This window comes from Mauremys reevesii, linkage group 3 (assembly GCF_016161935.1).
Source record: "Mauremys reevesii isolate NIE-2019 linkage group 3, ASM1616193v1, whole genome shotgun sequence".
Taxonomy (NCBI): Eukaryota; Metazoa; Chordata; order Testudines; family Geoemydidae; genus Mauremys; species Mauremys reevesii.
The window spans coordinates 197074352-197101774 of NC_052625.1; the positions used below are offsets into that span (position 1 = coordinate 197074352).

General features: G+C 45.8%; 2 protein-coding genes across 2 annotated transcripts in view; both read right to left on the bottom strand.

Annotated features, from left to right (window-relative positions):
- The window catches only part of PKHD1 (PKHD1 ciliary IPT domain containing fibrocystin/polyductin), a 306693-nt gene extending 304720 nt beyond the window's left edge, over positions 1 to 1973 (bottom strand). The window contains exons 1-2 of the mRNA XM_039532757.1: positions 1838 to 1973; positions 925 to 1063 (exon numbers count right to left, since the gene is read on the bottom strand). Of these exons, the coding sequence (XP_039388691.1) occupies positions 925 to 1063; positions 1838 to 1919 (221 nt within the window). The 5' untranslated portion in view covers positions 1920 to 1973. The remainder of the gene's footprint in view (positions 1 to 924; positions 1064 to 1837) is intronic.
- Positions 1974 to 4262: 2289 nt separating this feature from the next.
- The window catches only part of LOC120401191 (fibrocystin-like), a 41300-nt gene continuing 18139 nt past the window's right edge, over positions 4263 to 27423 (bottom strand). The window contains exons 6-16 of the mRNA XM_039530845.1: positions 26005 to 26044; positions 23655 to 23725; positions 20810 to 20911; positions 20134 to 20229; positions 18983 to 19124; positions 17952 to 18066; positions 14243 to 14518; positions 12474 to 12563; positions 10569 to 10659; positions 5466 to 5608; positions 4263 to 4451 (exon numbers count right to left, since the gene is read on the bottom strand). Of these exons, the coding sequence (XP_039386779.1) occupies positions 4263 to 4451; positions 5466 to 5608; positions 10569 to 10659; positions 12474 to 12563; positions 14243 to 14518; positions 17952 to 18066; positions 18983 to 19124; positions 20134 to 20229; positions 20810 to 20911; positions 23655 to 23725; positions 26005 to 26044 (1355 nt within the window). The remainder of the gene's footprint in view (positions 4452 to 5465; positions 5609 to 10568; positions 10660 to 12473; positions 12564 to 14242; positions 14519 to 17951; positions 18067 to 18982; positions 19125 to 20133; positions 20230 to 20809; positions 20912 to 23654; positions 23726 to 26004; positions 26045 to 27423) is intronic.

Below are 27423 nucleotides of genomic sequence, written 5' to 3' on the forward strand. Positions count from 1 at the left end.
GGGGTGCAGATCCTGGGCTGGGGATTAGGGTGCAGGAGGGGTGCAGAGTGCAGGCTTTGGGATGGAGTTTGGGTGCAGGCTCTGGGCTGGGGGTGGGGGCATAGGAAGGGGTGAGGGGTGCAGGCTCTGAGAGGGAGTTTGGGGCTGGGAAGGGATGTGTGGAAAGGGGGAGGGGGTGCACCCTCAGGGAGGGAGTTTGGGGATAGGAGGGAGTGCAGGGGTGAGGGCTGTGGGGCTGAGGATGAGGGGTTCATGCTGCGGGGGGGGGGCTCAGGGCTGGGGCTGAGGATTAGGGTGCAGGGGGATGAGGGCTCAGGGCTGGGGCTGAGGATCAGGGTGTGGAGGGATGAGGGTTGGGGATGAGGGGTTCAGGATGCAGGAGGTGGCTCAGAGCTGGGGCTAAGGATTACGGTGCAGGGGGATGAGGGCTCGGGCTGGGGATGAGGTTTGGGGCGTTGGAGAGGCTCAGGGCTAGGGCAGAAGGGCAGGGTAAGGGCAGCCTGTCTTGCCATTAGTGAAGTGCAGGCACTAGGACCCTGGGGCAGCAGACAGCAGTTCTGCCAGGAGCGGCTCTACTCCAGCAGCAGGAGCAGGCAGGGGAGAGGCATGCGCTGCTTTTTGTCAGGCAGGGACGCGGCGCGGCGGGGGTGGGGACACGCAGGGGGAGAGGTGGCAGGCGGGGGCTGGGACCTGCTCCAGGCAGGGACACGGCGGGGGGGGGGAGGTCCGCGGGGGCCGGGGCCCGATCCAGGCAGGGCCGGGGGAGAGACCCAGCTCCAAATATTGCTGGAGCAGGGCACCTGGTCCTGAATATTCCTGGAGCCCGGGCACCACAAATGTATATAACCTGCCACCTATGGCTCCAGAGGAAGGTATGAGAATCTGTACTAGGCACATGCAGGATAACCTGCCTCCAATTCCTACCTCAGTGACAGAAGAGGGAGATTGCTGCCACAGCCAGCCACCAGAAAGGACACATTGTAGGTTGGGGGAGACCCCAACACAGACACTTCTTGGATAACATTTCCACCTGGACGAGCTGGTCTGGGACCCCTTTGAAAAACTGAAAGGAAAATATTATTATTCATTAGAGAGAGTTGCTGTTTTTTTTATTTCAAAACTTCAAAGTCGTTTCTGTTTCAGAATTGGAAACGGACCCACTTGTTGGTGTTTCTTCAATATTTCTCATGACATTGGCAACTTTTTATGAAAAATGTCAGTGAATTGTTTCATTTACTGAAAACCAGGTGTTTTCAGGGAGCTAAAAAGGGTCAGCCACCATTTTTGATACAGTAGAACCTCAGAGTTACAAACACCTTGGGAATGGAGGTTGTTCCTAACTCTGAAATGTTTGTAACTCTGAACAAAACATTAGGGTTGTTCTTTCAAAAGTTTACAACTGAATATTGACTTAATACAGCTTTGAAACTTTACGGTGGAGAAGAAAAATGCTGCTTTCCCTTTATTTTATTAATAGCTTTACATTTAACACTGTACTGCACTGTATTTGCTTTTTTATTTATTTATTTTTTCCCCTCTGCTGCTGCCTGATTGCGTACTTCCGGTTCCAAATGAGGTGTGTGGTTAACTGGTCAGTTTGTAACCCTTGTGTTCACAACTCTGAGGTTCTACTCTAGACATTTTCAATGAAAACAACATAAATTTAAGTTGATGGTTTTTCAAGAAACTTTGTTTTCAGAAAAATGCAGGGCGGTTTTTTTTCTTTGTATTTTTTGAATGAAAAAACACTCTCTCTAAAAGCCAGCTCATTTTTTGATATTTTGTAGGGAAGGTAGTGCCTAGAACAACATCAACAAAGAGAAAGGGATTCAATTACCAGCTATGTTTCTATCCGAAATGATAATTTCATCAAGGTAAAACCAGCTAGATGTCTCCTCCTCTCTCTCAGGGATCAGCATATCGATCTGATGCACAAACACCGGTGAGTTGGCTTCAAGGTCCCGGAGGGATTCAGAGCCGTTCACACAGCACCTCCAGAGATCAGTACATGTGAACTTCCAGCTGAAAGGCATTCAGAGTATATTTCACTAATAGCCAGCTTAAGGGATAGGAGAGCTAGGCAGCTGCCTAAGTCTTATACCCAAGTGGGAGCTAATATGATGGCCACCATCTAGGCTGACACACTCAGAATTGAATCAGGGACCTCCAGAGCTATAAGCGTGAGTCGCTACAGCATGAGTTAAAGCATCATGGCTTCCCCAGTGCGGGGTTTCAACAGCCTTGTCTTCTCTGTGGATCAACACAGAGCGGGACCTGTTACGCACACTCACCAATGGGTTACACAAAGACTGAGCCTCCTCATGTTCAAATTGTTTTAAACAATACTAAAAATATCTGGGCAGCAGGGAGATCTCAAGCTCCTCCCGTATGCCCAGAGCGCTTTAATGCTTGAATTCCAAGCCTCTGCAACACAGAGAGCTGCATTATCACTCACTCAAGGGCTATACCTAGTAAATCATGGATTTCCAAAAATAAATGCAACACCACAGCCATGCTACTTGCTCACACCTCTCTGCCTTGAGAAACAGAAACCGATTGTTGCTTAACTTGACTAAAAACCTCTGTTAATCAGCTTTTCTCTTACCCTGCAGATAGACAGAGAAAGAGTGGCCTACAGCTGCATTTCATGGCAAATGTATCGTCACTTGTCATGCTACATGTCACTTGCCCATGCCTTAAACCTTCATGCCAGCTGTTGCAATCCCCACCACCACCTTGGAAGCACTGTTGCAACTATGCAAAGGATCCTGAGGGGTAGTGGGTGTATAGCAGATGTCAAATGCTCTTAATGCGTATGGCAATATTCACCTAGGGCCAGTCCTCTCAGCTAGTGCAAAAAGGATATCTGGGTAAGAATCTTGTCTCTACTAAACGCAAAGAGGACATATTAAATTAACAGCCAGGTTCAACCCTTAACCATTAGAAAAGCTAACAAGCACAACAGAATGTGTCATGCCAAAGTAGACCGCTTGTCGACCTAGGGCAGTATCCTATCTCCAAGAACGGCCAATGAAATAACTTTAGACTAAATACGGGTGAGCATTACATCCAAGAAATATCTTTGCTGAGTTCCTGGAAAGGACTTTTGTTTGTCCCAGCATAAAGACAGACCCCTGGAGAACACATCCCTGGCCTGGCACAGGATATAGTGCACGCTGAGATAGGACACTTGCCAATAATCAGTCAGCTCCAACGCAGACCTCCAGCCAGGTTGGATATGCCCACAGTGGCTAGCCCTGTATAACTCAGCATTAACGTAGTGCATTGACTCCAACAATCCAATCATCCAGGACAGAGCGGTGGGTTAAGGCGGAGTAGCAGCAGCATGCATTCTAAATACTTTGTTGAACTCAGGGATGCAGGAAAGTATGGAGGGAAATAGCTTAATAGGCATCAAAAATAATTAGACATACCTAAGAATGGCATCTGCAGGTACATTTGTTAGGATAAAATCACAAGGGCTACCACTGCTATGTGTGTTTCCAGGAATACACTGGCTGACAGATGGGGGTCAAGAAGAAATGCCGTAAGTTCCTAACTATGTCTGAGATTAAGTGTTGTGCAGCCACTACTTGGAGTCTTTCCCATTACAGCAACTGGCTTGTGGCGTTCGTTGTCAAGGCACCAAGAGGATGTCTACTCTGCAATGAAACACCCACAGCTGGCCTTTGCTTGAGTTCACGGGGCTGGGGGGTCGCAGGACTGTTTAACGTCAGTGTAGACGTTCAGGGTCAGGTCTGGGACCCTCTCTCCTGGCAGGGTCCCAGAGCTCCAGCACGAGCCCAGAGTTCTCCACTGTAGTTAAATAGCCCCGCAGCCCGAGCCCCGCAAGCCCAAGCCGGCTGACATGGGCAGGCCATGAGTTTTTAACTGCAGTGTAGACACACCCCTAGAGGCCTTCAGGGAGGGGTATTATTACGATTACTGTGGCCATGTGTAACGTACTGATTAAATGTCTTGTGGCTGGTCAGTCTCCAGTGGTAGTCCCATGAGGAAGATAAAAGCTTTGCTACTCCGTGTGGCTGTTCTCTATTTCAAGGGGTAAAGGCCTTGGAGGGGACAGTGCTGAGTTCTATTGCCAGGGCTCAGTGTGTGTGGTTTTGCTGATGAACACAACAGGCCAGCTGTTCAGACGGATTAAACATGCATAGCTCTAGTGACGTCCATGGGGCTATGAAATTTTACACCAGCTGAGGGGCCGCCCCTATGCTGGCATGTCTACAGCACATAGGTTTGTTCTCTTAGTGCGGAGGAAGCCATTTGCTGACACTATACCACATGTATCCTTGTACTGGGTACCTTTCTGGGCTGGTCTCATTCAGACGCCACAGGCAAGTAAGGTTCTTCTTCACTGTATTTAGAAGGGTGTTGATATAGGACACCGAAACATAAAGGGTATCGCTCACGTAACCTTTATATGCAAAGCACACCTGAGAAAGGGGAAGGAAAACAATACATTATTGCTGAAGAAGGTTTATATTATGGTCCAAATCCAGCCCACACAGTTGAGGTCTGTTTCTTGACTTATGTGAAATGAGTTGCTGCTTTTAGTCCGATTTCTCGTGAAAAGAAGTTTACACTGTAACACCCACTATCTTGACTGATAGTAATTGGCACTGCTGCTGGCATCTCCAACATAAAAAAAAGACTAAAATGGGCATTTAGAATGAATTGTCCCTTCCCACTCCACAGAGGCCATCATCATAATAATACAACCTCCCAGCTTTTATATAGCATTCTACCAAGGAGGGCAGCATCATTATCCCCATTTTACAGATGGGGAAAATGAGGCACAGAGAAGTAATTTGCCCAAGTCATCCAGCAGGCTAGTGGCAGAGGTGGGAATAGAACCCTGGTCTGCTGAGTCTCATCCCAAGGCTTTATCTAGTATGGTACTGAGAGGGGAGAGAACACCGGACTGGGAATCAAATGACCTGAATTCTATTCCCAGCTCTACCACTGCCTCCTTATGTGACCTTGTGCAAGTCACTTAAACTCTTTGTGCCCTAATCTGTATAGAGAGGATGATGCTTACCTATCTTTATAACCGTACTATGAGTTCTATGGGTGCAATCACAACAAGTCTTAAGCATTACATTGGTAGAGGCAGCCTCTCCAGGCAGGCTTGCAGCACATTAATGAACTAGAATGGAGTAGCTTGGACTGGCACTGACCATGGCACATCCTCTGGTTATCTCCAGAACACATCAATTTCCAGGGCTGTCAATCTATCACCTTTAATAAGCAGTAGAGGTTATGGATAAATAAGGTTTGCTTCTTCATGGCCCAGGAATATATACCTAAGACACAATCTTGCATGGGTTTGGGGAGAAGGGCAGATGGCCTCAATTTCCTAATATGTCTTGTCCATCTCTAATTTTATTACGTTATTTGGTTCTCGGTACTTTCCTCCATGTTTTGCCCTACTCAGGGAGGCTACTTACATGTGTGTACTCAGTGAGGTTGTATCTTGGTAAGGTTGATGGAGACATTTTTACAAGATGTTTTGGCCTGTGAATACTGAACCTTCCACAAAAGGGTTCTGTCCAGCTGGCAACATGTCCCTCAGTGGCAGGGTCTCTCTGGCCTGACAGTGGTAAAAATGAAAGAGGTTAGATGTTTGAAAAGGATTCAGAAATCCATGGAGGAGCTGGACACTCGAAGGTCTGGTGAATGCAATCTTGTGCCAAAATTTGCCTGAGCGAATAAATGATGCACACTTGCAAAGCAAGCATTTGCACATGCGTGTGCCCAATGAAGCATACCAAGGAGGTGCACACACTTTAGATACACAAGTACAATGGTCACCATGACAAACTGAACCAGGGATCTTGACAGCTGAAAGCATGAGTCCCTGCAGCTTGATCTAAAAAGCCAGTCGTTGTAGGTGAGGGGAGCACCAGCCACATCTCCCCAGTGGATTAGGCACAGAGAGTCACATGTAATATACAAACCTTGACAAGTGAATTACAGATGTAGATCAAGCATGTTGTGATAATTGGAGCTCCGTATTTACCCTAATTGTGAGTTCAACTGAGAAGAGTGAGTGAAAGTTCATAAAGTGTCACAATAACCTAAAAATACTGATGGGGAATGGTGCAGAAGGGAGACAGCCTGATTTAGTCTATACAAGAAATGCCTACTGATAGATCTCAAGGACTTCTTAAGATCATGCCTGGGGCACAAGAGATGCGTGGAACTGGAATTCAGTGGCCCAAAATTGGTGTTTCAGCATTTAGGCCTAATTGGTGGACAAAATAATGAGATGTTGGGCTATTCCACACACCATTCCCCTTTTGGGGGCCTCAAAAAGATTTTTTTTGGGTGGGGGGAACTGATGGATGGGAAGGCTGAGTGACTGAAAAACAAGAGGATGGATAGGCATGAGCTTCGCCATCATGACTGCCCCCCGTCTCCTGGGACCCCAGGATCCAGCGTGACACGATTGTGCCTTCTTCGTCCTAATCCTGAGAAACTTCCTGACTAGACCAGGCCAGAGATAGGGACCCAAATGACATCACCCCCTCAACCAACTCTGGCTAAATCCCAAATACTACCTGGAATGTAAGACTGTCACCCCCCGCCCACCACCACCACACACACCCCCCTTGTGCATCCTTTTCCTTCCCCACTTTATTTCTTCTCCTTCCTATCTCTCTCCTTTTGCCTTCTGTTTAATAAGAGTCTTGCTTAGCCAGCCAAAACTGTATATTTTGCAACCGTGCTGTGAGCCTGCGACCAGAGGGACAGTTAAAAGCAATGACCTAAGCAGCCCGATGCCGGTATGTGGGTCTCAGAGTGGCTGATAAAACCATGTGGTATGCCGGTGTTTCTTCAGCAGTCAGCTTGCAAGTGAAAGTCAACACCAGAGACAGAGGCAGCCTTTTCTATCTTTGCTGTTCTTTTCTTTCCTTGTTTGTGTGTGCCTTGTTTTGTCTTCCAGGAAATGGGATTGGGCTAGATTCAACAACAGCTCAAGCCCATCTCAACTAATTTTTTCTCTTTTCCCCAAAAGGACAGTTATTAGCATCTGCAATACCACCTATGGGACTCTCAGGGTATGTCTACACTACGGGATTATTCCGATTTTACATAAACCGGTTTAGTAAAACAGATTGTATAAAATCAAGTGCACGCGGCCACACTAAGCACATTAAATCGGTGGTGTGCGTCCACGGTCCGAGGCTAGCGTCGATTTCTGGAGCATTGCACTGTGGGTAGCTATTCCGTAGCTATCCCATAGTTCCCGCAGCCTCCCCCGCCCCTTGGAATTCTGGGTTGAGATCCCAGTGCCTGATGGGGCAAAAATCATTGTCGCGAGTGGTTCTGGGTAAATGTCGTCAGTCATTCCTTCCTCCGGGAAAGCAACGGCAGACAATCATTTTGCGCCCTTTTTCCCTGGATTGCCCTGGCAGACGCCATAGCATGGCAACCATGGAGCCTGTTTTGCCTCTTGTCACTGTCACCGTATGTGTACTAGATGCCGCTGACAGAGGCGATTCAGCAGCACTACACAGCAGCATTCATTTGCTTTTGCATGATAGCAGAGATGGTTATCAGCCGTTCTGTACCATCTACCATGCCATTGTAAATTGGCAATGAGATGATGGTTACCAGTCCTTTTGTGCAGTATCCTCTGCTGCTGTCATAGGTGCCCCTAGCTGAGATCGGCCGGGGGTGCAAAAGACAAAAATGGGAATGACTCCCCGAGTCAATCCCTCCTTTATGGTATCTAAAAATAGAATCAGTCCTGCCTAGAATATGGGGCAAGTGTATCAGAGAACCAGAGAGCACAGCTGCTCTGTGTCAGATCCCGCAGAAATGATGAGCTGTATGCCATTCACAGGGGGTGCCCCTGCAACAACCCCACCTGTTGATTCCCTCCTCCCCCAGCCTTCCTGGGCTACCGTTGCAGTGTCCCCCCATTTGTGTGATGAAGTAATAAAGAATGCAGGAATAAGAAACAGTGACTTGTTAGTGAGATAAAATAAGGGGAAGGCAGCCTCCAGCTGCTATGATAGTCCAGACAAGACATTAAGCAGTGTGGGGGAGAGGAGCCCAGCATCCCGCTGCTATGATAGTCCAGGCAGAACAGAATCTTTTCTTTACACATGAAGGGCGGGGGCTGATGGAGCTCAGCCCCCTGTTGCTATGATGAAGATGGTTACCAGCCGTTCTGTACCATCTACTGGGAATGATCAGTTTTTTATCCAGGCGCCCCCAGCCGACCTCACCGGAGGCCAGCCAGGAGCACTCACAGGCTGATGATGAGGACGGATACCAGTCCTTTTGTACTGCACCATCTGCCACAAGGCTGATGATGACAATGGATATCAGCCATATTGTACCATCAGCCACCCATGAGGGGGGCGAGGATGCTGCCGTTGACTGCTGCAGCATCGCGTCTATCAGCAGCATTCAGTAAACATAGGGTGACATTGAAAAGAGTCAAGAGAGGATTTTTTTCCCTTTTACTTCTAGGTGTGGGTGAGGGGGGTAAATTGACGAGCTATGCCCTGAACCACCACAGACAATGTGTTTGACACTACAGGCATTGGGAGCTCAGCCAAGAATGCAAATGCTTTTCGGAGACTGCAGGAACTGTGGGATAGCTTGAGTCCTCAGTCCCCCCTCCCTCCTTCCATGAGCTTCCATTTGATTCTTTGGCTTTCCGTTACGTTTGTCACGCAGCAGCGTGCTGAGTCCCTGCTGTGGCCTCTGTCTGGAGATTTTTTAAAAATGCTTTGGAATTTCGTCTTCTGTAACGGAGCTCTGATAGAACAGATTTGCCTGCCCATACAGTGATCACATCCGTACGGTCCATGCTGGAGCTCTTTTTGGATTTGGGACTGCATCGCCACCCGTGCTAATCGGAGCTCCACGCTGGGCAAACAGGAAATGATATTCAAAAGTTCGCGGGGCTTTTCCTGTCTACCTGGCCACTGCATCCGAGTTCTGATTGCTGTCCAGAGCGGTCAGTGGTGCACTGTGGGATACCGCCCAGAGGCCAATACCGTCGATTTGCGGCCACATTAACCCTAATCCGATATGGTAACACCGATATTAGCGCTACTCCTCTCGTTGGGGAGGAGTACAGAAACCAGTTTAAAGAGCCCTTTATATCAATATAAAGGGCCTCTTAGTGTGGACGGGTGTGGCATTAAATCGGTTTAACGCTCCTAAAACCGGTTTAAACACATAGTGTAGACCAGGCCTCAAACAGGGCATTTTCCTTTTAAAGACTTTCTCCAGCTGAAGGGAAAGGGAAGAAGGGATGTTGTTAAAAAGAAAGCCGTATTTAATACTTCAAATTTCAAATGCTTTTTCTTTTCTGTATTTCTAATAAAGGGTTAAAACAATTCATGGTGTGTTTGCCATGGTACTAAGCAGGCTGATTTATCTGAATACCAAATCCCAAACCTTCTTTAAAACCATTTAATATTGGACAGTGACTGGGTCATCTTAACGCCTTTGACCCTTTGGACCCATTTATTATAAATTAATACAAGAGGTATCTCAGAGACTCGTAGACTTTAAGACCAGAAGGGACCATCAGGATCATCTAGTCCAGTAGTTCTCAAACTTTTGTCCTGGTGACCCCTTTCACATAGAAAGCCTCTGAGTGTGACCCCTCCTTATACATTAAAAACACTTTTTATATATTTAACACCATTATTAATGCTGGAGGCAAAGGGGAGTTTGGGATGGAGGATGACAGCTCGCGACCCCCCAAGTAAGAATCTTGTGACCCCCTTAGGGATCCTGACCCCCAGTTTGACAACCCCTGATCTAGTCCGGCCTGCTGCACATTGCAGGCCACACAATCTCACCCACCCATTCCTGAAATAGATCTCTAACCTCTGACGGAGTTACTGACGTCCTCAAATCATGGTTTAAAGACGTCAAGTTACAGAGAATTCACCATTTCCACTAGTTTAAACCTGCAAGTGACCAGGGCCCCAGGCTGCAGAGGAAGGCAAAAAAAATCCCAAGGGTCTCTGCCAATCTGACCCAAGGGGAAATTCCTTCCCGACTCCAAATCTGGTGATCAGTTAGACCCTGAGCACGTGGGCAAGACCCACCAGGCAGACACCTGGGAAGGAATTCTCTGTAGTAACTCAGAGTCCTCCCCATCTAATATCCCGACTACATTAGAAACAGGCATGCGCACATACCTACCTTTGAAAATATGGTACTGGATAACTTCACATGACAGTGGAACTTCCATAATATGGCACTTTATGTCCCATAGTAAACTATCCCAATGCCCCTGCTAATGTTTGTGTAATAAAGCAGATTGAGGGGGAGGAGAGGAATCAGTAATTAACATATTAGTAATACTGTTTTTAATATCAATTCAACAGTTCATTCCTCCCTAAACTCCCTCACCATAACACACACACATTATTAATAAACCAGGAGGAAAATAAATGTGTAAAACCATTAAGAGCATAATACCCCCTGCACCCTGCAAAGGTCTTGTTTAGCACATAAGGAGAAACCCTCTATTACTGTAAATGTCACCTAGTTTTTTTAAAAAGCATTACCTTCCTCAAATCCATTCCGGAGAAGGAATTTAGCAGACAATGGCTCAGTTTCACATTTTACTGAAAGAAGCTCCTCTATCACTGTCTGGACCTACAAAAAATAAAAATAAAAAAAATATTCACAATGTGATCATTTTTGTTTAATTGTGCAGTAGAGAAGGCTGAGATGCTCATAAAGTGGTCGCTATGTTTAGTAAACTAGCCAGTGATGGAAACAGGGTTGATATAATGAGGAACCAGGAAGCAGAGGCGAAAGGTCCATTTTCCCTTTTAGAACATGGGCTGGCATGGGCAAAAAGGCAACACTTCCCATTGTTCCAGCTAGCCTTGGAGATGGAGAATGATTAAGTCTCCACATATCGTGTGAGCCAAAACCAGATTTAATATTAATAGGCACGGAAGAACCATCTTAGATATTTAAGAACTATCCACGTTTGACCAAAATTGAAACCAAACCCTAAATACAACCAAGCTGGCTATTTGAAAGACTTCTCAAAACTTTAAAAATTCCTGTAACGTTGTATTTTCAGTACATCGCTACACTTTTACATTCCAGCTGGGATCAGAAGAAGTAGTGATGAATACTATGAAGAAGGCTATTCTCAAAGGGTTCTTTGGCTGGCAAGAAGCAAGAAGTACAAGCAATCTCATAGAAAAGCCGATCCTCATGAGATTTGCAGCCCAGTCAGGCAGACTCGAGAGGTAGTGCAACCAAACATAGATATGATGTATATCATAACAAGAACCAGTGGCTGGAAGTTAAGGCCAAACAAATTCAAGTTAAAATAAAGGCACATTTAAAAAAAAAAAATCAGTGAGGATGGTTAACAACTAGAACAACCAACCAAGACACACTGCCAGGAGAAACAATGGATTCTCCATCTCTTGATGACTTCAAATTGGAGCTGTCAAGTGATTTAAAAAAATGAATCACGACTAATCATGAGATTAAAAAAATTAATTGTGATGAATCGCAGTTTTAATTGCACTGTTAAACAATAATAAAGTACCACTTATTTAAATATTTTTGGATGCTTTCTATTTCTATTTATATGCTTTCTATGCTTTCACTAGTTACAGTGAGGGCTAGACTCTATTCCAGCAACAGGATTATTTCAGGAAGCTCCCTGGCCTGTGTTATGCAGGAGCTCAGACTAGATCACCATGGTCCCTTCTGGCCATAGAATCTATGAACATTTTTTGCCATGTTGTTGGAGCTGTGCTGGACCCCAGACATGAGAGAGACATGGTGGGTGAGGAAATATCTTTTACTGGACCAATGTCCGTTAGTGGAAGGAAAAAGCTTTCAAGCCTCCCAAGGACAATAGGAGAGCACTTAATATTAAGCGTTAGGGTTAGATTTTTAAATGCCCTCTGGCAGCATGTGTGAAACCCTTATGCATAACAATCAGTCCCCCACCTTATAGTTAGCTCAGACATTCTGCTTACCTTCTCCAGACCTGGCACAATAAGAACTATTACCTCACCTACCTTGTCTCCAATCTTTGAGCACAGCAGAAATCAATGGCTTTGAAGAACCCAGTTCCAAACCCTTGTCCTAGGGATGTGAGGTCCCTCTTGGTGTATGTTCCTGGGTGGCAAAGAACCTAATCTCAGGCCTCTAAGTCCCCCTGCTGATTAACATGTATCCGTGCACGGCTTGTGTTTCATTTTGAATGTACGGGGGACCAGATCAGATGGTTGCTGGGTTTCAGAGACTCTAGCTATACCCTTTTGAAAAGCACTCCCAATAACTGTAAACGTCACTGGGATTACAGCAAAAGGTCTCAGTCTCCAGGCCAAATCCTCAGCTTGTGTAAATCATCACGCCTCCATTGATTTCATTGGAGCTCCAACATTTTATACCAGGTGAGGTTCTAGCCCTCTGGGTTTAATTATACAGACCTGATCAGCTGTAGCATTTGTTGCCATTGTGTTGCTGGATACATTGTCCCAGGAAATACGGAACCATCCTGTGCCGGATAAAGTCAGCATCTGTCAGGAAAAACAGGAACAAACAAGGTGAGCTACATACAACTCAAAAAGTGTCAGAAGATCTGTTAGTTAAGAGGATCTTTATTCTGCCCTTCTGGTCTCTGCAAGACAACAAGTGCCACTTTAACTATGTGATCTGTTGCAATTCACTCTGAAAGCCTTGGATCTCAGATTATTGGCGCAGAGAGGTTAAGTGACCTGCCCAGTGTCACACGCAAACCAGTGGCAGACCTAGGACCACAACCTCAGGTTCCCAATGCCCAGTCTTGTGCTTTAGCCACTAGAATAAGAGTCCCTCTAGTTACTGAGCAACTCTTTTTCCTATTATAAATCTCTTGTTATTAGCTGGTTATGAATATCAGTTGGCTCAGTTCCCAAGGTGACACACTTCAGATCCATGTTTGCTAGGAAAAGAGACTGGTCCTGCCTTGTGTTAGCTAATATAATCAAATTCTAGTTTTAACACCTGCTGGCAGGTCAAGGTAAAACTAATCTGTTAAAACTACAAACTGCCTTGTCTTCACTAGGATTTTAACCGAAGTCGGTTAACTTGCCTTAACTAACACGAGGCAAGAACACACCATTTTTCTTAGCTAGTGAAGACAGGGCCTCTACAATAAGGGTTTGCTGCAAAATATGTGGAGTAAATAGCACCATGAAGCATTCAAGGCACAGGATCAAGGCACAGTTAAGGCCAAAGTAGACTGTGAAGAACTTCAAAAAGATCTCACAAAACTAAGTGATTGGGCAACAAAATGGCAAATGAAATTTAATGTGGATAAAAGTAAAGTAAAGTAATGGGAAAAATAACCCCAACTATACATACAATATGATGGGGGCTAATTTAGCTACAACTAATCAGGAAAGAGATCTTGGAGTCATTGTGGATAGTTCTCTGAAGATGTCCATGCAGTGTGTAGCGGCAGTCAAAAAAGCGAACAGGATGTTAGGAATCATTAAAAAAGGGATAGAGAATAAGACGGAGAATATCTTATTGCCGTTATATAAATCCATGGTATGCCCACATCTTGAATACTGCGGTCTCCTCATCTCAAAAAAGATATACTGGCATTAGAAAAGGTTCAGAGAAGGGCAACTAAAATGATTAGGGTTTTGGAACAGGTTCCATATGAGGAGAGATTAAAAACACTAGGTCTTTTCAGCTTGGAAAAGAGGAGACTAAGGGGGATATGATAGAGGTCTATAAAATCATGAGTAGTGTGGAGAAAGTGAATAAAGAAAAGTTACTTACTTGTTCCCATAATATAAGAACTAGGGGCCACCAAATGAAATTAATGGGCAGCAGGTTTAAAACAAATAAAAGGAAGTTCTTCTTCACACAGCGCACAGTCAACTTGTGGAACTCCTTGCCTGAGGAGGTTGTGAGGGCTAGGACTATAACAGGGTTTAAAAGAGAACTAGATAAATTCATGGAAGTTAAGTCCATTAATGGCTATTAGTCAGGATGGGTAACGAATGGTGTCCCTAGCCTCTGTTTGTCAGAGGGTGGAGAGGGATGGCAGGAGAGAGATCACTTGATCATTACCTGTTAGGTTCACTCCCTCTGGGGCACCTGGCATTGGCCACTGTCAGAAGACAGGATACTGGGCTGGATGGGCCTTTGGTCTGACCCATTATAGCCATTCTTATATTCTTATGATCACAGACATGGCCCTGACCTGTATCTCCGGAAGCCGGTGGGCACTGGCTCGGATTTCGTGCCTCTCTCTGCGATATGTATTCACCACATCAGGGTTTAGCCAGGTGTTGTGCAGCTGAACCCCAACTCGCATCCCACTGCTTGGTGCCTTCCCATGATGGAGCGCCTCCAGGTAGTACTTTGAGCCACCCATCAGCTCAAATTTCTGGGATTTTGGCTGCCAACTCTTGCTCCAGTTCTTTTCCCAGTGCTCAGACCATTCAGAAGCACCAGCAGGAATAAAGGCAACTTTCACCTGAATTCAGACCAACAAAAGCAACAAGGTAATTATGCAGCAGTGTCTGGCTCCAAAATAACACATGAACCTGACCTTTTTAGCTGGAGAGACTGTACCTTTTAATAACAAAGAGAAAGCAGACCACATTCACAGCTATGTGCAGATGTCTGCAGCATTCCTTCCTTTTTGTAAGGGAAAATCCTGTCTAGTACAGAGTGCTGTGATCAAGGGGTCTGAGCAGAGTCCCAGGAGGAAGAGACTTCTCATATTTCACCCCAGCCCTAATAACAACTCACAATAACAACTGGCCTTGGATAAATCACTTAGGTTCCTCATCTGTAAAATGGAAGTTGTGTGATCTACCTATCTCAGATGGGTGTTGTGAGGAACAGTTAGCTTCCACTTATAAGCTGCTTTGCAGGTTAATAGAGCTAGATTTTATTTGATAGAGGCCCTGCTGAGTCCTCTCCTTACACTCCTGTTGAGAAACAACAGTGGCCCATGAGGAATCATCTAAACCAAGCGCCTTTCATTCACTGGATTTGAAATGGAGTCTTTTCCCTCAATTCCATGGAATCTGAGGTAACTGTGGAGGCCACCTCAGAGAAGCTGTTTGTTAGAGGGAACCCTTTCAAGGTACGACAAGAAAAAGATACCAAAAAGAGCACCTTAAAATCACGAGAGGGGACAAAACCACTGAGCTAATTCCTTTTCCCCACCCAGGGTATTATAGGCTACGTAAATAACACTACCTGTAGGTAAGACTGCCATTTTAAGTCCCAATTTTCACTTAAACCATTCAAGCTGAAATTTTTCATTCTGGGTGTCAATCTCAGGGTAGATTTATTTTTTAAACTTCCAGTTAAACTGGTTGAGTAATTTAATTACACGGTTACATTCTAATTTTTCTGTCTCATTCAGCGCATAGGATGGACTGTGCTCTGGGATGGATCAAGGCTGCATAGTGAAGATGGCTGCTGTCCATAGGACCCCTGCCTCTCTTACTGCAGAAGTTAGAAGGCAAATGAGGCAGGGAACTGGAGGAAGAGAAGGATGGTCTCAGAGTTAAGCTGAATGCTGTCCTGGAGAACTGGAGCCTATCCCTGCCTGTGCCATAGAGCTCCTGTGTGATGCTGGGCAAGTCACTTAAGCCAAAATGTCCCACAAGTGACCGCTTGTGGAACAAGTGGGATCCGCCTTTTCTGGTTGCCCAACTTGAGATACATGAGGTCTGACCTGCAGAAGTGCTGAGCACTCCCAGCTGCTACTGAGGTCAATAGCAGCTGTGCTCTCAACAAATGAAATACTATAAAACGCTGAGTCCACTTAAACAAAATAAAAATCAGGCCCCAGGCTTCTTAAACTGAGCCCCCAAATTAGACACTTTGGGTTTTCTTCTCTGACCCTCAGTTCCCCATGTATAAAACAGGGCTACTAATACCCTCTCCTTGCAAAGGTGTTACAGAAATAAATGCATTAATGTGCATGAAGAACTAAAATACTAAGGCAGCATCATAGAAAAGCCCCTAAGGAAGTTAATATTCCATATTCAGTGCAGGGTTTGGATGGAGTGCAGTAAATATGGCATGGGGCCACGCACTGAATGATGAGGATAGAAAGCAATATCAACTAGCGCCTCATTCAGTGAGGACTGAATGAGGCAGGATTCCTGTGGGGGAAAAAAAACAGTATATGATCACGTCATTAAAGACTGTAGCATCATGCACACAAGGGGGTCAAATTAAAGTTGCACAGGCAACTTTAATTCTAGCATTTCTGTATTTTTGATGTTTGACTTTGCAGTTTGAATGTTCTTTTAATATCTTTTTTTTATGTAATTAGTGGGCTTGAGTGATGTAATGGTTAGCTCCCTCCAGAGGCAGGGTTGTCAGTAAAGAAGGCACAGGATTGTCATTAACTCCACATGCACCAAGCTCTGACTGAATATGCTGGCTGGGATGATTTAGTTGGGGATTGGTCCTGCTCTGAGCAGGGGGTTGGACTAGATGGCCTCCTGAGGTCCCTTCCAACCCTGATATTCTACGATTCTATGCTTGGAGTTCTGGAAACGGCTAGTTCTCACTGAGCATGCTCGTTTCATTTGCATAGGAACCTCCTTTCTGGTAGCCTGACACCCATTCTTTTATGGTAGGTGAGATCTTCAGGGGTGGCAGAGGGAGACTTTTCCCCTCTGAGCCAAAGGTAACTGGGGACCAGACAAAGAGCCCTTGGAGACTGCTCTTCCCTTGACAGTAACCCACCAAAGGACCTCAGTCTTGAGCCAGGAGGCTTGCTTCTGGGGAGGAAAGGATAATTGAGTCTCTAAGGCCCATTCAGTCCTCGGCCTCTCGAGATTGACGCCAACAATGGTGCCAACTGTGACTGCATTTTTAGTGATGTGGTCACACGCCAACCAAACAATCCATCCACCTCCTATCAGACACATTCTAAGTCGTCACTGAACCATCATTCCCTGGCATGGGCCAAGGACCCCACGTTGCAGCTGAAGTTAGAACAAGGGGAGCATGTACCACCCATCCACATAACAACACCTTTCAATGTGCATCCCATTTTCCGCAAGAGGGACAGAAAATCTACAGCAAGGAGAGAGCGTTTGGAAAGCTGGACAATCAAGGGTCTCAGTCCCTGCTTCGTTATGCTGGGGTATGTGATGGAGGCACCTCTTGCAGGGAATTAGCTCCAAACTCCTACCCCTCGCCTTGGGGAGGCAGAAATTCTCCCAGGAGTCAATCCAGCACTGCTATCAATGACAAACAAATCAGCAACAGTCCCCTTTATCAGCAAATAAACTACCCCAGTGCCCCCCAGAATCAGTCCCGCAGTCTCCAATCCTTTTGAGCGCTGTCTGATTTTCATCTGCTGTGAACAGTTATACTAGCCACACATGCAGGCTGCCTCCTAGGCCCGTCCATCTGCCTCCTGGAGCTCAGCCTCTTGGTCTGCCCGGTCCCTACAGCAGCACATGCGCTCTCCAATAACCCTTCTCAAATCGCAATCCCATCCTCCTTATCAGAGGGGGGCGGGCACCAGGAAGAAGGAGTGGGATTTCCTGCCGCCTTTCAAGCCAACCGGCACAGGAAATTCCAGCTTCTCCTTTTTGCTCATCTCCCCACCACTCAGGGTTGCAGAGCCTGCTTACACAGCACTGTTGCTGATCTGTGTAGCGTCACCACGTTATCTACAGGTACTCTTAGCACACGCAGAGCTGCCTCACAGACTTGACCCACTCTTTCTAATGTCTCCTGGTGGTCTCGTCGGAAGCTAACAAACTGACCTTTTAGGACAACACTATTAAAAAAATCAACACAACAGCTGAAGAATCAGGCCCAAGCAATCCGACTTGCAGGAAAGGAAATCCCAGTGCTTGATAACTGTAAATGCAACTCTTCCATATCCTGCACTTCCAATTTTTGCTGCCCTAATGAAATACCTTTTTTCCTGGGTCTTCTGACAGGCTTAGGTGCAAGGAAGCCCTGCCATCTGCCTGAATCCAGAAGGTGTAATTATTTGTCTGTGGTGCCACAAAGAATCCATGTAGTCGTGAGCTAGGCAGCAGAAGAATATCCATGTCATACAAAAGCAGTGCGAAATCCCAGACAAACAACTGGTTTCTCCCATTTATTAACAGTAAGAGGGAAATATTTGTAACGACGTGCAAACTTACTCAAATTCAAGAGCTTTTACCAGTTTTTAGGGACTCAAAATCTGACCTGTTTTCACAGGGAAAAAATTATGACATTACACAAATATTTCCAAGAAAAAAGGGAAAATAGACTGGGGGTTTTTGTAAACCAGAATCATCCCCATTGCTGAGTAGGAAACAGCTTTCAGATTGGAAGCCTACACAAGTTCAAGGGAGAGGCACGTGAAAATGTCAGAAAGGTGAAAATGTTTGAGTATTTCTGCAAAACAAAACGCAGCTCTCAATGGATGAAACAAAAGGGTCAGATCATGTGCACCCCAAAATTCTAAGGGCCAGCTCCTCTGGGGGAGTAAATCGGTATTGCTCCATTAACCTGGAGCTATGCTGCCTCCCACCAGATGAGAATCTGGCCCAACATGCCTATTCCAACCTTTCGGCACACAGAGCTGCTCTCCAGATGCAATACTCTCTGCTTCTGGCTGAGCCGGTTCTATCTCAAGAGCACTCTCCTTTGAGGTACTTCATCACTTCTGTCTCTAGTCGTGGGCAAAAGCAAGGAACTCCTCCTACACCACTCTGTCCCGGATTCTCCAAGCAGGGCCATTCAGTGAAGATGAAAAATACGGGATAAAACATGTCACTGCATTTTCTGAATTTCAAAGGGACCTAAAAACTCAAGTATTGAGCAAAGATTTGCTTGGAAGCCTCAGAGCTGTGCAGTAAAGCTTGTTAAAAAGGACTGGTATGTGCTATTGCTACTTCTTCCGCTGCTAAAGGTGCATACCAAGTTTTCATCTCCTTTTGAGACCACTGAATACCTGAATGACTGCTGTGCTTGAGAGAGAAATCTTTCTGGAGAGCTGGCATTAGGAACAATCTGCCATCTATATCCAGGGGCTGTTTCAGTGAGATCAGTGCCTGCTGCATCATCCCAGACTTCAAAGAGAAGCCCTCTGTTTCCTGGGAAGTTAAAAAAAAATATCACGAATCTAGTCAGCATGGCTAATGGAAAGTCCACAGCACATGAGAGAATTAATAGCAAAACAATGGAAATGCTGCAGGCCACAGTCTATGGGTTGCTGGATAATAATCTCTGACAAGAGATGTTTTGGGACCTATTAATGGGATCAACGTTAGTTCCAGGCTAGGAACACTGGAGCGACAACACCTTGATCTATAGAGTCCCCTCCAGCAAATAAAGAAAAGTACCAAAGGGCTTCAAAGGATAGTGCCTCCAGCACTCCCAGCCAAGGCGCGATGGTCAGTACATTGAAGCAAAAGGAAAAATAATTGGGAGAATTCTCAGGGGCTCCAAAAGGGATCAGAAAACAAAAGACCCCTGGAAAATAGACTGGAAATAAAGGAGACTTGTCAGGAGGGGCAAACTCATGGGTATCAGGGGCAAAACTGAGGAGTATCATCGGGTTAGTCCAGAGTTCCTAGGTTCAGATGTTCCCCAGAAATCCCAAGCAAACTGGGAAGTTTGGTCGGCAAACCCAGGAGAGGCTACCCTGTGACTGAAAACCCATGTGATGTGACATCAGTAGGTTTTGGATAGCCCCATTTTTATCCATCCAACCACCAAACACAGAATGAAGTCTCTACCCCAGGGGACGGCAACCTTTCAGAAGTGCTGTGCCGAGTCTTCATTTATTCACTCTAATTTAAGGTTTTGTGTGCCAGTAATACATTTTAATGTTTTTAAAAGGTCTCTTTCTATAAGTCTATAATATATAACTAAACTATTGTTGTATGTAATGTAAATAAGGTTTTAAAAATGTTTAAGAAGCTTCATTTAAAATTAAATTAAAATGCAGGGCCCCCCGGACCAGTGGCCAGGGCCCGGGCAGTGTGAGTGCCACTGAAAATCAGCTCGCGTGCCATAGGTTGCCTACCCTGCTCTACCCTATTTCCAAATGGCAGCACAGCAGTTTGCCAAGCAGGGCCTTTGCTCTTAGAAATACTGTACCTGCTTGGGGTGCAGCAAGTCTTCTGGTCTCAGCAATGGGTCCAGTGGTGCAGCTAATCTTCCGGGGAGAACAGTGCTTGATTTCACAGGGAACACCTGACAGTGGGAAAAGGAGAAGTAGGTATATGCAGAATGAGACTGAAGAACATAAATCCAGGCCTAAACTGTTTAAGGGATGAGCCCCCTTTGATTCTGAAAGAGATTAGCAGAGCTGCACTGCATCACCTTCAAACAAGGGCAACATCACACCAAACAGGGGGTGTATATTTGTAGCCAATTGTTCATCTGAATTCACAACAGTGAGGGCCTCTCATATGGCAAGCACCATGGTTCTTATGGCCACTACCATGGTACTTACCTGTATGTGTGGTCCCACCGACTTTGACTCAACTTCAGTAGGAGTTGCTAGAGCAAGTGTTATTAGATTATCAGGCCCTAAGGGAGCTGGCTCCTCTGAACACATGTCCAACTGAGATTCAATATGGTGGCATGGGTGTAACCTAAGGCAGAATTTAATTGGTTGATTTAGTTGGTGTTGGTCCTGCTTTGAGCAGGGGGTTGGACTAGAGGACCTCCTGAGGTCCCTTCCAACCTTGATATACTATTATTCTATGAATTTGGTCTGTGGTCTTCATTCTGTCACTGTAGTATCCAAAACTGATTTCTACATTGTTACCTGCAACGGTGACCTGCACGGGCTGGTCAAAGAAGTCTCCTGTAATCGTGAGGTCACTTCCTCCTCCTAGGCTTCCCGAGACAGGAAACACAGATGCTATATCTATAGAGGAAGGAAAAGGAGACTCAGAGAATGGACCTAGCTAACATGCATTAGGAAAGGTCCATCCCACTCTTGCTTCCATTAAAACTAAAAGCAACACTTGCACTGATCTCAGGGGGAGCAGGTCTGAGAAACTAACTGGCCCAAAGTCATCCCTAGCCTGAATTCATTCAGGAAACCAGTGCAATTACAGCAAGGATTAATTTGATCCTAGAGATATAGCTCAGCTAAAGGACAATTTAAGGAGGGATATGATAACTCTGACAAGCTGGTATAATTCACATCCTGAGGAGGCCAGAAGCAGGTGAAATTAAACTATTTTTGACCAGTGGTTCTCAAACTTTCCAGACTACTGTACCCCTTTCAGGAGTCTGATTTGTCTTGCGCACCCCCAAGTTTCACCTCACTTAAACTACTTGCTTACAAAATCAGACATAAAAATACAAAAGTGTCACAGCCCACTATTACTGACAAATTATTACTTTCTCATTTTATCTGTATGAAATTTTACATTGTACTCATTTTCCAAGTGCTTTTTGGGGGGGGGGATATCTAAATGACTTGATGTACCCCTGGAAGACCTCTCCATACCCCCAGGCAGGGCCGGCTCCAGAGGTTTTGCCACACCAAGCAGCCAAAAAAAAAAAAAGAATGAAAAAAAAAGCCGCCATCGCTATCTGAGGCAATTCAGCGGGAGGCCCTTCGCTCCAACCAGGAGCGAGGGACTCTCCACCGAATTGCTGGACCTGCCGCCCCAAGCACCTGCTTGCTAAGCTGGTGCCTGGAGCTGGCCCTGCCCCCAGGGCTACACGTACCCCTGGTTGAGAACCACTGTTTTAGACTGTCAGGCTGGCCTCTGAATTTAACCGACTGATTTGACTGTTGTGAACTTTCTGTCAGCAGTGTTGTTGTAGTCATGTTGGTCCCAGGATATGAGAGAGAGGCAAGGTGGGTGAGCCCAGACCTGAAGAAGAGATCTGTGTCAGCTTGAAAGCTTCTCTCTTTCACCATCTGAAGCTGGTCCAATAAGAGATAGTGCCTCATCCACCTTGGCTCTCTAATTGAACTTTCAAACGGTTTGAATACAATGCTGTTAATCCTTAGCGTTTAGGGCCAAATTCTGAAAGATGCTGAGCCTCTGGCAATTGCCAGTGATATCAATGGACGTTGTGAATGCTCAGATTTGACCTCTAGTCTCCGTTTGCATGGGCAATCTGGTTATTTTCCCACTAGATGTCAGCGTGGCTGTTTAGCATTCCTCATCTCTCACGCACACACAGGTACTGTAGTCAGATGGGGCAATGGCAGTTCTAAACACTGAATCACACTTTCATAATCCTTAAAATGGGCTATTTGGAGAGATGACCTTAGCTTTCCCGAGCCTAAAATTGTTCTAATCCATCCATTTAAGGGCCATATTAATCTTTCAGCCATCAAGGGGGTCCCTCTAAATCCTTTAAACCAAGTCCTTTATACGTGTGCACAACACAAATCACCAGTCCCTTAGTTACAGTAGTTACAATCAGTGGTTAGATCAGGCCTTAGTGGGAAAGATATAGCAGGCAGCTCTGAAACCTGTTCAGACTGGATGAGCCAAATGGTCTTGTCTAGCCTTGTCCTATCTATGACAGCAATCAAAGCCAGGTGCTTTACGGTTCATGAAACTTAGATCTGTGGTTATACTTTGAGTTTTAGACCCAGATTCTTTTTGAAGATCATTGACATTACTTAGCCATGACAACAGCTACTGAGGATTTAATTTTCTACTGTCTAGAGAGCTGGAGACTTCATGCCCACGTGTTTTACAATACAACGCTTTACTCAGTACAAGACAATACTACAGCAGTCTGGGATATATCTTTGCCCAGAATGCTTGACTCTCACACTGAAACTCAAGAGATACAATACAATCAGCTAGGGGATAGGCAGGAAGTAATTTTCAGCTGATTCATCCTATCCAAAGCCCCCTGCATGTCGAAGACCTCAACTCCCACCAACTTTGGTAGGATTTGAGGGGGCTGAGCAGGTTCAGGCACCTAGTGTAGGTCTGGCAGAAGAAATAGTGGGGTTGCTTGATTATCACCCCATCTCCAGACCTGTTGATTCTCCTTTTGTTAGGGTTCTCCTGCTCAATCCCCTTTAGAGGTTTCAGAGCCACCCACAAAGCTGGAGACAAAGGGTACATCTACATGAGGGGGCTTCCCATAGCAGGCAGAGAGACTGCTAGCTCTGCTTGTGCTAGCACACTAAAAATAGCGGCTCGGGCTGGAGCCTGGGTTCTGAAACCCCACAAGGGGAGAGGGTCTCAGAGCCCGGGGTTAAGCCCAAGCCCCAATGTCTATGCTGCAATTTCATAGCCCTGCAGCCTGAGCCCTGCAAGCCTGCGCGCCGAATCAGGCCAGCCACGGGTGTTTTACTGCAGTGTAGACATACCCTGAGTGATAAGGCCCATCTTGCGGGGAGTTCAGTTCAGCATGCAATGAAAGCAGGAAGAGACAGGAAATCTGGGCACCCCACAACCTTAGCTCATAGAAAGATAGAGGGCTAGATTTTGTATCTCGTCCTGAGGTCCTTTTTGTGCTCTCTGTCTACACGCGAGCAACTCCCACTGAATCCGAAGGGAAATGCACACAAGGATCAAAGGCACAATAACATTGGGAAGAATAATAGAAAGATTTTCTTCATAAGCCTCTTTGGACTTGTCATAGGGCAGGGCAGTCATTGGGGCAGCAATGTACATCACCTGAGAATGTCTGATACAAGAAAAGCTCCTGTTTGGCACTGATGAGCCAAGCATCCTTGTGTACCATCGACCTGCAACACGAGAGAAAGGCCTGTGAAACTCCTTGGAATTTGAGCTGAGGGTAGATCTCTCCATAGTACCAGGGAAGCTGAACAGGACATCTCAGAATAAACACAGGAAAACAGTTATTCTAGGATAACAAATGCTACTTTTCACCCATATATAGCATCATTCATTCAAGCATCTGAATTAGAGCTGGTTGAAATTCTTCAACTGAAAAATTTTGCCATTATCAAATACAGTTTTGTTGAAATCAAAATCTACTGTCTCACTTTCTTACAGTTTTCCTATTTTTTGCAGGTGGGTAATGGTAAAAAAGGGGGTTTTCCCCACTTTCAGATACTTTGCCTTTTCCCTTTTCTTTCAGTCGAAAAGGGTAGAAAAGTAAAAGAAGGGAAAGAAGGGAAGGGGGGGGTCTTAAAATCCAAAAATGGAAAATTGAAATGTTTTTGGAGTCCAAAAAATGAAACGTGACATTCCAAGTCAAAAGAAACAAAAACATTCCCCAAACCCAACATTTTGCAGTCAAAAATGTTCAGTGATTTCTCTCACAGAAAACTCAGCGGGAAAAATGTCGGTTTTCCAACCAGCTCTAACCTGAGTGTATTGTGGGCCAGATGGTAACATTTAACCACTGGCATATGGATGGAGTCACCATACCCGATGGGTGTCTCCCAGAGTTCCAGCAAGTGCAGAATGGATAGCAAACCATGCTGGCCAACATCAGGGATTGAACCAACTACCTCTAGCACTGACCACACGAATCTCTACAGGTTGAGCTAAAAAGCTAGATTCCAGAGTGGATACCTGTGACAGACTCATTTCCTCAGCGACTTGGATGTGGCATGGGGAGACCTATCACACATTGGACCAGTTGGGTACACACAGACTGTATCATCCTTTTGAATAGACAAGCATATTCCCCTGGCCACAGTTTGTATGTGGGGGTGTATGGGCCATGGTGCACCTTGTCCCCACTCCCTGTGGGGCAGCTTGCAGTCTTGGAGACACAAGGAAGGAAAAGGAAAGTGCAGAGATTGTCCCTAGCCTATGCAGGGGGCGTGCAAAGCACCTTGGACCCTGGACAACACTCCCTGCACATCCTGTTGGAGTTGTGGGGGCAATCTGGCCTTTCATAAGCATTAAGTCTCAACACCATGATGAGGCAGAGAAAACGGGGGCAGCGAGATTAAATGACTAGCCCACGTGTAACCCATGCCTGCTCGGTGTGGCACTCTGTCCCCCTCTAGTGGCAGCCAGACCAGCTACAGACTGATGAATCTGCTTCAGCCTTGGCTAAGAGAGATGTGTCTTTTAGCTCAGGCAGTAGAGGCTCCTGCATTAAGCTCAGGGGTCCCAGGTTTGATCCCGGGTGCTCATGACCAGGGTCTGTCAGCATTACACCTGCTTACCGAGGAAATCTGTGACAGAGTCAGAAGTCGAACCCAGCAGTTAATAAGGAAGCTGCCACAATGCATACGCTGATTTCTACCAACTCCTCGCAGAGATCTGTGGCTGGCTTTTTTATCCAAAGTAACAATTGATTCATGAGCAAGGACAATGATCATCAAGTCAACTTTTTTTTATATGGAGATATACCTATCTCATAAAATTGGAAGGGACCTTGAAAGGTCATTGAGTCCAGCCCCTTGTCTTCACAGGAGGACCAAGTACCATCCCTGACAGATTTTTGCCCCAGATCCCTAAATGGCCCTCTCAAGGATAGAACTCACAACCCTGGGCTTAACAAGCCAATGCTCAAACCACTGAGCTATCCCTCCATTGGGAGCAAGGCTCTTCTGCTGTTTAAAGCAAAACCCTCATAGAACTCTCACCAGGCATCAGCTGCCATACACCCCTTCTGATACTGCATTTGGACCAGAACCAACCCTGCCCTCCTGCCCCACCCCTAACATTCACAACTGAGCTTCTGGTTTTGGCCCATCTAAGAGAAATAAATGCCCGCAAGTCACTCAGCCACCCTGCCTGTGTAGAAGATTGGTGATAGGGGATTATGCCCATCTATCTAATGGATACCCCTGTTCTGTGCACTTAAACAATGGCAAGGAGACCCCTAGATCCTTTCAGTATTCTCTAGGGGGAACTTTCTTCTCACTGCCATCCTCAGATCTGATAATCAGTTCATCCCATTGAGACAGTAAAGGGCCAGGGCTAGGTATGTAGAAGCAAGTTCTATACAATGTATCCAGGTACTCTTTCTGGACCCAGAAATGCAGCCGTGCTGCCATAGGAAACCGCAGATGAACGAGGCAGCGTTTCTGTTACTCACTTTCCTTTGTTAAACACTGAAAAGCTAATGTTCTGTGAACCTGTTGGAAGAGAAAAGAGACACAGTTAATGCAGGAACGTGGGGGAGTCCGTAGAAAAAGCACAGCAGACTAGGATCAACACTATGGGCCTGATTCCCCTTTCTTCACTGACTTTACCCCAGTGTATCTCCACTCACTTCAGGGGAGCTGTTCTGATTTACAGCGAGAGGACAAAGCACATCAACTAGTACTGCTATGAGAACACAGAAACCTGAGAACCACACCCCAAAGAACCTATTGGAGCGGTCACACCAAAACCATATTGCACAGTGTCCAGCTGACACAGGAGCCTGCCACATTATTATTATGGGAGCACCTAGAGACCCCAGCTGAGATCAGGACCCCGTTAAGCCAGTCACTGTCGCATTTTACAATCTAAACATACAAAATAGAGTCAGGGGAAATAAGGCACACAGAAAGCTTCAGAGAAACCTTCTCAAAAGCCCCTAATTCCTGTTTTCAAACGTAACTAAGGCTCTTAGGAAGTTTAAGTCTCACTCAAAGTCGGTGGGATTTTGGCTCCTACGTCACTTTTGAAAACAGGACTTAGGCCCTTTTGAAAATGTCACCTAAAGTGACTGCCCACAGCCTCCTAGCTGAGCCAGGTCTCCAGAATCCCAGTGCAGTGCCTTAGCCACCAGACCTAAATAACTCTGGTCTTCCACCGGGGCAAACCCTTAGACACTGGTAATCGTGTGAGGCGGCTGTCCCTCCAATTTTCTCCTGGGAATGGCCTATAGCAAAGGCCTACAACTCAGATGACAAGCATAGCAGAAGGGGCACCCTCACAGGCCTAGTAACACGGTGATGTGAAACAATGAGCAAGTGACACACTGAGCCCACAAACACCACCAAAACTCAGCTACTCCACGGAAAGGGCCATAAAAGTACATAGCCATTCTTGTGCACCTCCACTTAGATACGAGGAGGAAAGTTATCACGTAAAGAACAGGAGTACGCGTGGCACCTTAGAGACTGACAAATTTATTTGAGCATAAGCTTTCGTGGGCTGCAGCCCATTTCATCGGATGCATAGAATGGAACATATAGTGAAGAGATACATACACATACAGAGAACATGAAAAGGCGGGAGTTGCCCTACCAACTCTAAGAGGCTAATTAATTAAGATGAGCTATTGTCATCAGGAGAAAAAAAACTTTTGTAGTGATAATCAAGATGGCCCATTTCAGACAGTTTGACAAGACGGTGTGAGGATACTTAACATGGGGAAATAGATTCAATTTGTGTAATGGCTCAGCCATTCCCAGTCTCTATTCAAGCCTACCAATGTGATATATGCCATCATGTGCCAGCAATGCCCCTCTGCCATGTACATTGGCCAAACCAGACAGTCTCTACGCAAAAGAATAAATGGATA